Raw genomic sequence first — 12,074 nt, forward strand, 5'->3', positions numbered from 1 at the left:
CCCCCCCTAGACCCCGGCAGCAGCTCTATTTGACTCTGGGCGACAGCGCCTGCTTGAAGCGTCTCTTCAGGTCCTGCATGTTGGGGGAGCGCGGCCGCGGGATGACGGTCGGGCGGCGGCGCTCGGCGTGCTGCAGCTTGCTGACCTCCCGGCACAGGTACTGGAACACCTCGCAGACGCCCTGCAAGCTCTCGCTGGTGGAGATCTCAAGGAAGAGGCTGCCCAGTTCGTTGGCCAACTGCAGCCCCTCTTTGGCCTGCACCTGCCTGGCGTGGAGGAGGTCCGCTTTGTTCCCCACCACGACGATGGGGATTCGGGCGTCGGGGTGGAGCTGACGGATGTGCTGGTGGAGGGGACGGACCGCCTGGTAGCTGCCGGGGTCCGTGATGGAGTAGACCACAAGAAAGCCCTCTGCCCACTTCATGCACCTCAACAGCGCGTCCGGTGCCTGCACACAGTCCTCCTGTACCTGTAGAGGGACACAGCCAGGGCTTGGCACGGGACTTGGCATGGGGCTGGGAGCACACGGCCCAGCACAGAGCCCTGCTAAGGGGGTTGAGCTGTGTCCTGGGGGGACTCGGGCCAGCTGTTTCCTTTTTAGGAAAACAGACGCTCATAAGCTGAGCTCTTGAGTGGCAGAGAATGGACCGTAGCTGAGCAAAGCACAGCGCAGGGCATCCCTCGAGCGAAGTGCGGCTCAGTGGGTAGCAGGAAAAAGGGCTGAAAGCTAAATCTGCCCAAAACACGGCTTCGTGACCTTGTACCATTCAAGGGTTCTGAGCCGTACATCCCGGCCAGCAAGGACTGAGACTGGGAACCTCTGTGACCCCCCCCCCAAAAAGATTTTCGACCCCCCGCTCCCCAATCCTCGCGGGTCTGGGCCGGAGCCGCCCGTACCTGGAGGCAGCCCGGCGTGTCCTGGATGTGCACGGCCACCTGCTCCCCGTCCAGCCGCACCAGGCGAGAGTACAGGCTGCCCGTGTTGGGCTCGTAGTCCCCGATGAAGCGCTTGGTCAGGAACCGCACGATCAGCGCTGAAACAGAGCGGCCGCGTTAGGATGGAGCGATAGGGAGCACAGGGGCTGACGAAGGGACGGACAGCCCGCACTCACCGCTCTTGCCGACGCCGCGGGCCCCCAGCACTGCCAGCCGCAGCTCGGCGCCGGGCGGCCCCGGGGAGCACTCGGCGATGGGAGCCAGCAGGAAGGGCTGGGACATGCCCGGCAGGCGCATGGGGCCCGGCTCGTCCCCGCTCGGCTCGGCAGCGCCCGTCTCGGCCCCCGCCGCCCGCTTTTAAAGGCACCGCTGGCACCGCCCCGCAGCCGCCCCCGGCAGCACCGCGCCGCCCACCGCCTCCCCGCGGCACCCCGCGCCGAGCGCTCCCGGATCGCGGCAGATCCCGGTTTGCGTCCGCCCGTCCTCGTAGCGCCCGGTGGGCGCGGACCCCAAGGATGCTGGGGAAGCCTGGGCAGCGATGCGGCCCGGAGCGGCTTTGGGGTCTCGGTGGGTTTGTAGGGTGTGGCTCCAGCCCAAGTGGTGACGGAATCACAGAATCATAGAATATCTTGAGTTGGAAGGGATTTACAAGGATCATCGAGCTCAGCTCCTGGTTCCCACAGGTCCTGCATTATGTGTCACCTCCGCAGCTAGTGCTCTCGAGTCATTACAAGGGAAACGATTTAGTCTTTTATCTCAGTTATGCATCTGGATGCATCCCTCCGGTGTCAAAATCCCAAAGCCTGAAGCCCCAGCCTTGCAGATCACCAACCATCAAGCTTCAAACACTCCACTTGACCCTGGGGTTTGAAATAAGCTTTCTGCTTTTCTGAAGGGAAGTAAAATTTCTGAGGAAATTTGGTCCACGCCAGGCCTGAGGTCACAGCCCAACAGGTAAAGGAGCCTCGAATCCACTAACAGCTCAAATCCCCATGTGAACCTTTGCCTTGGTATCCCCAACACCACCCCTCCAACATGACGCTCTGCAAGGATAGAAGTCTTGACAAGTTGAATAGTTCATTCAAGGGATGCTTCATTTTTATTGCTGTCAGAGAATAACACAAGCCAGCAGGAAAAAGCACAGAGGATGGCACTTCTTCACATGCCAAGCACTGCTGTCACCTTCCTCCCTCCGAGAGCACAACGTACACAACTACAAATCACACTGTTCTTGACTTTCTCTCATCCTCCCTTCTACATTCTCCCTAAGCCCAAGCAAGTGCCCAGATGCCATGTCTGCTCAGCACTTTTTTGGGAACTTCCAGCGACTCAAGAGCTCAGGAGAAGGCTGCCAGAGCAACACAACCCACCCTGTTCTGCCATCACAGAGGCGCTCCCAAGATAAGCCAACCCATGGCACCATTGGGATGAGAATGGGGAGGGCTCCCTGCACCCCACAGCACCAACTGGCCCCCCAAAACCCACATTCTAGCCCACTTAAATTCTCCCTTTCGTGGCTCAGAAACTCCACCTGGTAACAACGCCACTGTTCTGAAGGGCTACGTGTGATTCCCAGCAGTTAACATCATCAGTTAAAGCAGTCTGTCGAAGTTTGTTATTGTTTGTATTACTCCAGTGTCCAAGAACCTCTACAGGAGCATCAAGGCCATTTTTAGCCCAGATTGCTTCTGAAATCTCTCCATCAACACTCCCCATCATGCAGTTTCCCTTTCATAAACAAGGTTTCTCCTCTATCACTAAAAGCTTTTGGTTTCCAGAGGTTCATGCTATTGTCATCTGCTCCTATTGTCATGCACCACCACTTGTCTCTGGCCTTGTGCACGCTGCAAACACAGCCTATTTTTAAACATCTCTTTATAAAAGAGCTATCAGGGTACATCCAGCATGCCCTTGAAAGAACAGCATTAAAATGAGTCCATTCCAAGCAGAAGATTGCCAGGTGCTGAGCTGTGAGAGCAGCAGCACTAAACATCATCCCCATAACTTGAGCTCCTCTTGCTCCTGGCCAGTTGCAGAGCTCAGCGTGTCCTGCCTGATGCCCGCATCCCAAAGGACAAGGGGTGACAGTCACACACTGATGTGACTGCACAAACCAAGGCAGAACACACTGTGAAGCAACCCCTTGCCATGGCCGAAGCCGTTTGGGCTCAGGTTGTTCACATGGCACCTCAGATCAGCAACGACCACAGAGCAAGTCCCCCTTTGGACGCACGGGCTTCAAAGCCATTCCAAGGAATCTCATTTCTCAGCTGCAAACCCTACTTGGCAGACAGTACTCAGTCTGTACTGCTCCACACAAGTTGTCCCATACTGCCAACCCTACAGTCTCTGTAAGGCCTTTCATACAAAGACCATTCAGCCCAAGTTGTATTCCCGCCCCAAGCCCTTCTGGCCTTGAGCACCTCCGGGAATGGCAGCTACAAGCTCTGGGCTTGGCTGGCAGGGGATCTTGAGGATGTTGTCTTGATGCTGTCTTGATGATGTGGGGCAATGAGCAGCAGCCACAAAGCTTCCCTATGTGCAGGAACACTATTGAGAATCTCTGTTGTGAGCTAGCATGCATGCATTGTGCCCCCATGAGTTTCCAGTCCACATTTGAGCGTGGCTTTGCCTCCCATTTCTAATCCTCATTGGTCTGTGGCTGGCCAGTTTGGAGTAGGCATCTGCAAAATGGTGACTGACAGCTCGAGAGCTACCACCCAAAGCCAGACAGCAGAAAATGGAATCAGGAGCTTCACCCAGAGCTTGGCAGTTTCTGGGTTCCCGAGCTGTTCAGGTGCTGAGCACAGGAGCTGCACCCCTAGACAGTGCTTGAGCCAGGACAGTTATGAGTGCATGAAATCTACCAGCTGCAACCTGATTCTTAAATAGGCATAGGTACCTATTTCCCATATAAAGGCAAATTTGCAGCCCCAGAGTGCCAACACACAGTGGGGAACACCAGCAGCACTCCTGAATCATAAGGCACTTCCCATACAAATGGCAAGCCCAGCTGAACTGTGTCCTTCCTCACACACCATGAATTACGGGAGCCCTCTGCACCTCAAGGTTTCTGCAAAGGCCCACAGGAGGACCTGTGTCAGGACAGCCAAGATCACATCCTCTGACAGGTGTGCTCACACAGCTCTCTGCACCCTCTGGACCAGCTGGGGCCATCCCACCCATGCAGGATACCATCCTTCAGATTATGATGCTGAGGCACAGACTGGATCAAGGACAAGACAACGTATGTCAGCATTTCCTTCTATCACTAAGCCGGAAGACTACAGAAGCATTCATTTGTATGCCCTTGTGGCAGCTGCCTACCTGCCTACCCCCAGGAATGTGAGGTGTCTGCATTTTCCTCGCTCCTCAGGCACAGATTCTCTTCCCCAGTCCTTTCTGCCCTTTCACTGACCGTTCCCACTCACACAAAGCATCACCATGCATCACACTGCCTACACAGCCCCCAAGAAAGCTCACATCTTGGCACGAGTGATGCACGAGATGAAGGTGACAGCTCAGGTTTTCCTGTGTCTCTTCTGAGTATTCAGCAGAGGAGGAAGGGAACCAGCTGCAGTAGTTCAAGGCAGTAAGGACTGACACACCTCAGCCCTCACCTCTGAATTAGGCTGCCTGGAATGCACAGCACCACACAGAAGTGTAACAGCTTGTGCTGATCCATGAGCACTCCACTCCCCACGTGTTGTACAAGGGTAATGTGACCACCAGCTCCAGAATGTAAGTGAATTGTCTGCAAAACTGAAATTGCACTAGCTCAACTATCAAAGAAATCTGTAGCTTCGCAACCTTCTCCGGGAAGTTTTCCAAAATCATTGTGGAAGAGAATGAAATTCACAGAAGTCTGTTAGGATAAGCAGCTGCAGCTGCCACACAAAGCTGCATGGCTTTGCTGGGTAGGCACAGCCGTCACGACAGCTAAGTGCTGATCACAGCAAGTGGGTCTAACCCATAGCAGCCCAGCAGTAACCAGAAGGCAGCACCTACAAACACATGACAAAGTTAAGCCTTTGCCAGTCTGTCCTTCCAAACATCCCAGCAAACCTAAAAAGGCTCTCTTCTCTCGCAAACCCAGTTTCATTTTCCATCACTTCTGGGAATGCAGACGAAGGAAAGCACGCCCTCCTGCTCTTCCCAGCCCACACAGATTTCAAACAGACACTCATGATCAGCTATTGCCTGCACAGCAACCTTCAAAATCACTGAGATGAAGTGGAAAACTCCAGAAACACAGCTCCCATAGAACTCAGTTTAAAACTACCCAACACTTATTCATGGCTGATAATGTCCCCATCAGGATGATACAGCAAATCCACTCCAGTCTTCACAGTAAAGCATAAAATAACTCACAAAAGCATGCAACAGGGGGAAAACAGATGGGAATACCATCCCCAAAGAGCATTCCCATTAATGCATCTCATTTAACTCTTACAAACATAAAGCCTAATGGAAAATGCCCACCTTACAAGTCAAACATTTATTTTAGATTGCTGTGGAAGCTCCCAAGCCAAATAAGCTGTTAACAGTCTAGTTTAATATACATACCCCACTGCTCCAAGACAAATGCATTTGCTCATAAAAGCTGAGCGCATAAACAGCAGCAAAAGTTAGCAGTCAGCATGCTTCCTCCAGGTGAAGGCAGCATACTCCACATCTAACATGCAATGTTGAAGTACCACACTGCCATTCTTCATCAGCACATGAACAGGTAAGACTTGTCCCATCTTCATCAAGGCACTTTAAGCACATTCTTCTAAACTATTTAAGAATGCATATTGACTCTGCGATGTCCTAAAAACCCTTTTACTGGCTACAGTGGTGAAACAACTGTCTTTCCACAGCCATTTCTCAAGAAATGCTTTGAAAAAAACATTTCCCCAATTATTCCTTGGTATTAAACTGAGGCCCTTCAGCCAAAAGCTTTTATTGATGGTATCTGAAACCAGCTGTTTTCCCATTAAAAAAAACCTTAACCTTGAGACACCGTACAGTTCTTGCTATTTGCTCTCAGTTCGCCGGTGAAATTATTCCATGTCCTCTCATATTACCTCACTAGGTAATCAAAGGAGGATGATCATCATTGAGCAATAGCAAATGTCAGCATCCCCAAGGTTTATGGTCTACATAAATGACTAAACTGATGAGCAAAAGGCGCCAATGTTTTTAACAACCAAGCACTATGCAATGTAAGCTAAAGAAATAAGCTTAGAAAAAGTTTTCTAATAATCTCTTTAAAAAAAAAACTGCAAAGGAATCAGCCACAATCCCATACACTTGTCCAAAAACAGATCTTTATTTTTCAAACATGCATTACGCCATGAATTCATAGGGAATTGGCTCCAGCAGCTCTGGGTCCTTCCCATTAGTCCTCACAAAGTGTGCTTCTCTTGGTGGAGCAGGCTGTAAACAGAAACAGAAAGAACTCAGGGCACAAAAGCTCAAAAGAAACCTTACACAGAAGTTCTGTTGACAAATTTAATGCATTATTATACAAACACCACAGGAATTGTCTCTCTAAAATCTGCTTCAAAGACTAGCTGTAAGAAAAGGAATCCGCAATAAGATTTGACTTTTGCTGCTGAATGAAGACAACAATTCATCTGCAAGTTACTAATCCAAATCAACAAAAAGTACCCTCTAGTTCCAGAAGCAACAGCTACTACCTTCCCTCTGAAGTTCAGTCATTCACTTTTAACAGTTTCTGCTGCACCTAAATTCAACTAAACCAGAGACAACATCACTCTTCTAGAAACTGGCCACAGCTTCTGCCGCTCATTAGCAACCCTCTGGTAGCGATGCCTGAACAGGAAGCCTTTGCTCATAGGTAAAGGCATCACTTTCATCCAGGAACATCACAGTTCTGTTCAGCCAACAAGCATATCAGACAGCTCAGATGGAGACATACTGCATGCTGTCACTATACTCTAAAAGAAGGAACCTCCTACAAAAGGAATAGAAACAAGTGAGGGCAGCTACAGACACCTCCAACACCATCTGCCATAGACCTGGATTTCAGCTCCATTAACATGTTTTGTTGGTGGTGTTTGTTTTTTTAAACAGACAAAAAGTTCTATTCACAGCCTAATGCTTTGTTGTTGTGCAAGAGAACATTTTAGTCAATTGATTTGGCTCTAGGTGGCTTTTAGTTTCATGCTTTACTCTGCTTTCGTTTCTTTTTAGCCAATTGCATCAAAAATGTTACCAATTACAATAAAAACATTACCTGACGTTTCAGTTGAACCCAAATGCCTTTTTCTTTTGCTTCCTTTTTCTTCTTTTCATTCTCCTTCACACGCTGCAGAAAGCTGTCTCTGCTCTTGGAATGCTTAATATGCTCAATACGCACATTGATTCTCTTGGCTAGAATCTTACCCCTAAGAAAAACGTATCAGCTTTTAATGCACTGCACTTGAAAAACAGTCATTTCAAAGGTAGTTTTATGGCATTTACGTAAGTCATCCTATAAGCTCAACTACAGATTATTCTTCAAAAGGAAATCACTCAGAATACATTCCTGCAGATGTAAATTGGATAGTATTTATGTAAGTGAAAGCTTATTAGCATACGGTAACATGCTGGCAATTTAGGATTAAGTTGCTGGAGAAGAAGCAACCTTAACCTTATACTATACGAACAAGTTAACTATTACCAGCGTACTTCAGTCTCACTCTTGAAAAAAGCAGCATCTCTTTCTGACAAAAGTGTGTGAAAATCAGATGGATACAGCTGGATACGACCACAAAATAGTATTTGCAAGTCTTCAGTATAAATGCAAACCAGGTGAAAATCCTCATTATGTAATTATGTCATTAAGTGCTGCTCAGAAGAATAAAGAACTGTTCCCTCTGACAGGATCCAAGACAAATGACCACCATTTGCCTGGGTTTTAAAAGGACATATACTTTACCCACCTTGAATGACCAATCAAGACAAAAAAGTGTCTAACTGGCAAAGTGAAAGGAGGGTGCCACTACACATCAACTCCCCCCAAAACAAAACTTTTTACACTAAGAATTTTTGTTACTTACTTAACTTTCTTGTTAACAATAACACCCACAGCGTGTTGAGTAACATTATACACCCTTCCAGTCTTGCCATGGTAACATTTGTGAGGCATACCTTGTTGAACTGTACCCATACCCTGTTAAAACAAGAATGAAGGCAGAGCTTTACAAGCTTTGGCTTAAAAACATTAAAGCAATGCCAGGAGCTTTTATCTCACAAGTTGTTTAAACAGAAATATCAAATTATTCCAGACTTACTTAAACGTGCTCCTTTTTGTTCATACCTTTGAATTTATTGCTACACATGTTACACCTAGAAACTATTCAATTCTTCTGTGATCATTCCAGTTGCTTTCAGTGCCGGTGAAATGATTTGATCACTTTGCTTTCAGCAAGCAATCATAGGAGACAATCATCATCAAGCTCCAGAATGTCAAGAAGCAGTAATTTTGAATGGCATAGCTCTGCAACAGTCAGCCCCATAAATTACATGCCAACTTCTCTGTGGCTGTTATAACTTGGTGTTTCAAATTGAGACTAAAGGATTCAATAGAGCAGGAATTTTCGGCAAAACACTTTCAGAGCTGACACAACGCATTTCGGAAAGTACAGGGCACGCCATTTAAAATCAACTAGAAAATAATTAATGGGAAATGATACTGCATAAATTATGCAGCATAAATTATGGCTCTTCTCAACACAGCATGCAGACCAGGCAAAAGTGAGTAACTACTAGAATGATAACTGTGCAAGCAATGCCAGTAGGCAAAATGCAACAAATATTAGATATGGCATATTTCACTCACATTTTTCAGCTGAACTGACAGTTCACAGTCTAATATATATTATACATATGAAAATAAGTGATGCTGAAGCATTAATATTGGCTCTACAGCGTTGCTGTTCCTGCACTACTTCGAAAGAAGCAGATACTTGTATTTACACACGACACAAACAACAGAAAGGCTACCACAAAAAAAAAAAACACAACCTAGAAATAGAAAGTGATGACACTGCTTCAGGTATTTTTAAACACACTGCATCACAGAAAGTACCTTGATATCAACTATATCGCCTTTCTTGTAGATGCGCATATAAGTAGCCAGAGGGACAACTCCTGTTGAGAGATACAGATGTGGATACTATGAAGCTCACATTTCACACTCAAAAACATAGGAAAAGAGAGGAAAAGAGAAAACAGATCACACATTTTAAAATATTTAATTAAAAAAACCCACCTCAAACTCAGAATTAAATTTCAAGAAGGTAAAACAGAAATCAAACTTCTTTTAAGCAGTAATTATCTCTTCATACATTTCAGATAAAAAACCAAACCAGCAATAGCTTTACATTTATTTACTATATCACTAAGAATGGCTGCTATCACGGCTCATTGCTAAGAGGCAAACTGTATGTTTTAAGTAAAAATAAAGTTTTAGGTCTTGTCTTCACCTTAATTCATTTTCAAGTGATGACTGCTTGACCTCAGAATGCTAATACATAAGTTGTAAGAGCTGCAAGTTTACCTTCATGTCTTTCTGTGGATTTCTGGTCTAAAGTGTCAGATATCCTTTGATTTAATCTGTCAGTTCTATTACTACCTGGGGATTGCTGACACCCAACAGGTCAGTAACTTAAAACAGTGCTCTTACTACAATACTCACCATGTTTGCGAAAGGGTCTCGAGAACATATAACGAGTTCCCCTCCTCTTTCCCTTTGTGTTCGTCATTTTCGCTGATTACTGTAAAAATGAACGCAAATTAATCAGGATGACGGGTTCATTCAATTAACACATGACCAAAGATATGTCCAGGAAATTCAGAAAAATTAAACTCTTAGGCCTGATTAGAATATACTCATACCACTTCCAAATGGCAGGGTCAAAACAAATAACATTACTAGACACTGAAAGAAAAAAATATCCAGGATGTACATAAGATTGTAATAGAGGCTACACGGGATGTTAGCTAGTCACCTAGCCCTGCTTTCTTCTCAAAACTGACAGCAGACGTTGCTCAGGGCTTTCCTGGTCCTTCTGAAACCCTTTAAGGATGAAGGTAAACTACAGCACAGTCTCCCTGCACAGCTTGTTTGGAAGCCTGATCCATGACAAAAACGTGTCTCCCCGCATCCAGCTGGAACTGCTCTCACTTTGACCTATGCCGCTCATCACAGCATCACCTGAGGCAGAAGGGAGCCTTAAAGGCGCTCTGGTCCAACTCCCTGCAGTGAACAGGGACACCTACAGCTCCATCAAGCGCTCGGAGCCCCGTCCAACCTGACCTTGAATGTGCCCAGGGATGGGGCATCCATCGCAGTTCTGGGCAACCCCAGTGTCTCGCCATTCCTACTGTACAACTTTTTCCTTATACCCAACCCAAAGATCCCATATTTTAGCTTGAAACTATTTCCCCTCATCCTACCGCAACAGGTCCTGAAAAGAGTCTATCCTATCCTTTCCATAGCCCTTCTAACCCTCTTTCTCCTCCGCAGCCTTCCGGCCCGGCGCGTCGCCTCACACCGTGCCCCGCAGGCCGCGGCCTCCCCGCTCCCCCAGCGATCCCCCACCGCGGGGCTCTGCCGTCCCCATGCCGAGCCAGCCAACCCACCGCCAACGCGGCCCCTCCAGCCCCCTCCAGCCGCCTCCCCGGAGCCGCAGAGCCACCTGAAAGCGCCCACCACGCTTCAGCCCGGCTCTGCCTGCACTCACAAGATGGCGGCGCGGGCGGAAAGGAAAGAGGCGGCGCCGCGGCCGCCCTTAACAGCGGGGCCTCGGCGGGGCTGCCCGCCCTGCGCCTGACAGAAAGCGAGTGGCGGGCTGCCTGCCTGCCTGCCTGCCTGCCTGGTTGTTACTTAAAGCAATAAATAAAAATATATTTGATCCGCTTACTAACTTCACAGCTATTCTGACGTTGTCCTACAAAAAGTGGGCCTAAGCTCTTTCTGTCAACATTTACAGTGAGTTTAATATTCATGGCCACAATGGCTGTGAAGGATGAGGTGCGCTGTCAGGTTCTGCCTGCAGAACTAGTTGGCAGAGCGTGTTCTGACACAGAGGGGCCCTGTCTGTGCACAAAATCCATTAAACTGTTGTAGCTGGAAACACACGGACTGTTTTCCAGCTCCACACTATGAGAAAAACCCAACTTGATACCTCTGATACCTGTGCAAGGCAAATGTGTGCCATTCAATAAGCATTCAGCCCAGGTGCCTGGAAGCGGTCCTGGTTTGGGTGAAGAAATGCATCGGCAACAGAGAGAGATGTCGGAAAGGACATCAAGCAGAATGAAGACAGGAGGCCAAATCCAATCCTAAGGCATTATTGAATGAAGAAAGATCACTATTTTCAGTGAGCTGAACTCCTTGCCCTTGCCAGTGATTTTCATAAAGGATACATTTCCACATCAAGCAGGAAAGAACGAGAAAGAAACTCCACATGTTGAAACGGATTTCAGCATACAGAGTGTGTAAGCATAATTCATAAAGGAGCAGCAACTGTGGACTGGGTTGATCTCTGCTTTACTTGGGATACAGTCAGACATTCAGGATTTGCTACATTTTTTTTTCCCCTGAATAAATGGCATGATGGGCTTATTTGAAATTTCAGTAAAGTTCTCATTTCTAACATTTATTTTGATGCTCAACATTTCAAGGAAAGTTATATTTCAGAATTTGTTACCGTAGATCATTTACTAGGCAAGCAGGCAAGATATAGGGGACATCTACAGCTCTGTATCTTGACTGCACGTGCGCCCCACACTGCCCTGATTCATCACCTCAGAAACCTAGCCTGAACTGCAGGTTCAAACTGCAGTTGTAGGATGCTAATTCCAGTTTCTCCTATACTGTACATTAAGAAGCTGGTTCTGCTTGAGAAACGTAACATCCTCAAGATCAGGCTGAACACGAGTGGCAACACCCAGCTTAGCATGAAGATCTAAAATCCCATGAAGATCACAGGCTGGTGCTCTATCCATTGCTGTACTTTGGAAATCTCTCTACGTGTTGATAAGACTGAATTTCTGTCCTTGTCTCGCTGACTTGGAGGTAGAGCAAATTTGAAAACTGCTGGCGAAAGGAGCTTGAAAGGTAGGACCCATTCAAAGTGAGG

The 12,074-nt window shown here is 47.4% G+C and overlaps 2 protein-coding genes and 2 non-coding genes across 4 annotated transcripts; all 4 read right to left on the minus strand.

The window, feature by feature from the left end:
- Positions 1 to 6: 6 nt before the first annotated feature.
- RASL11A (RAS like family 11 member A) lies at positions 7 to 1,233 on the minus strand. Its single transcript, XM_042839028.1, has 3 exons — positions 1,113 to 1,233; positions 898 to 1,034; positions 7 to 469 (listed from the first exon to the last, which is right to left on the minus strand). The coding sequence occupies exons 1-3, from the start codon at positions 1,231 to 1,233 to the stop codon at positions 26 to 28; spliced, it is 702 nt and encodes a 233-aa protein (XP_042694962.1). The 3' UTR covers positions 7 to 25.
- Positions 1,234 to 6,226: 4,993 nt separating this feature from the next.
- Positions 6,227 to 10,718, minus strand: RPL21 (ribosomal protein L21). The gene is made up of 6 exons (XM_042839124.1): positions 10,629 to 10,718; positions 9,626 to 9,704; positions 9,017 to 9,078; positions 7,986 to 8,098; positions 7,181 to 7,331; positions 6,227 to 6,357 (listed from the first exon to the last, which is right to left on the minus strand). Exons 2-6 carry the CDS (start codon positions 9,690 to 9,692, stop codon positions 6,268 to 6,270), a joined length of 483 nt encoding a protein of 160 aa, XP_042695058.1. The 5' UTR covers positions 9,693 to 9,704; positions 10,629 to 10,718; the 3' UTR covers positions 6,227 to 6,267.
- LOC122171658 lies at positions 7,792 to 7,924 on the minus strand. Its single transcript, XR_006172065.1, has one exon. It is a non-coding gene; the product is annotated as a small nucleolar RNA SNORA27 (small nucleolar RNA).
- Positions 8,311 to 8,386, minus strand: LOC122171651. The gene has a single exon (XR_006172058.1). It is a non-coding gene; the product is annotated as a small nucleolar RNA SNORD102 (small nucleolar RNA).
- Positions 10,719 to 12,074: the final 1,356 nt, after the last annotated feature.

Source organism: Centrocercus urophasianus, unplaced genomic scaffold (genome assembly GCF_019232065.1).
Source record: "Centrocercus urophasianus isolate 14NV4802_14NV808 unplaced genomic scaffold, USGS_Curo_1.0 seq_9, whole genome shotgun sequence".
Taxonomy (NCBI): domain Eukaryota; kingdom Metazoa; phylum Chordata; class Aves; order Galliformes; family Phasianidae; genus Centrocercus; species Centrocercus urophasianus.

Excerpts from the sequence above, each read along its gene's own strand:
- RPL21 (XM_042839124.1), bottom strand. The coding sequence starts at position 9,692 with ATGACGAACACAAAGGGAAAGAGGAGGGGAACTCGTTATATGTTCTCG. Across the intron at positions 7,332-7,985 it reads ATTGTTAACAAGAAAGTTAA|GGGTAAGATTCTAGCCAAGA; the intron begins GTAAGTAACAAA and ends CGTTTTTCTTAG. Across the intron at positions 6,358-7,180 it reads GGGTTCAACTGAAACGTCAG|CCTGCTCCACCAAGAGAAGC; the intron begins GTAATGTTTTTA and ends TTCTGTTTACAG.
- RASL11A (XM_042839028.1), bottom strand. The coding sequence starts at position 1,233 with ATGCGCCTGCCGGGCATGTCCCAGCCCTTCCTGCTGGCTCCCATCGCC. Across the intron at positions 1,035-1,112 it reads CCGCGGCGTCGGCAAGAGCG|CGCTGATCGTGCGGTTCCTG; the intron begins GTGAGTGCGGGC and ends GCTCTGTTTCAG. Across the intron at positions 470-897 it reads ACACGCCGGGCTGCCTCCAG|GTACAGGAGGACTGTGTGCA; the intron begins GTACGGGCGGCT and ends GTCCCTCTACAG.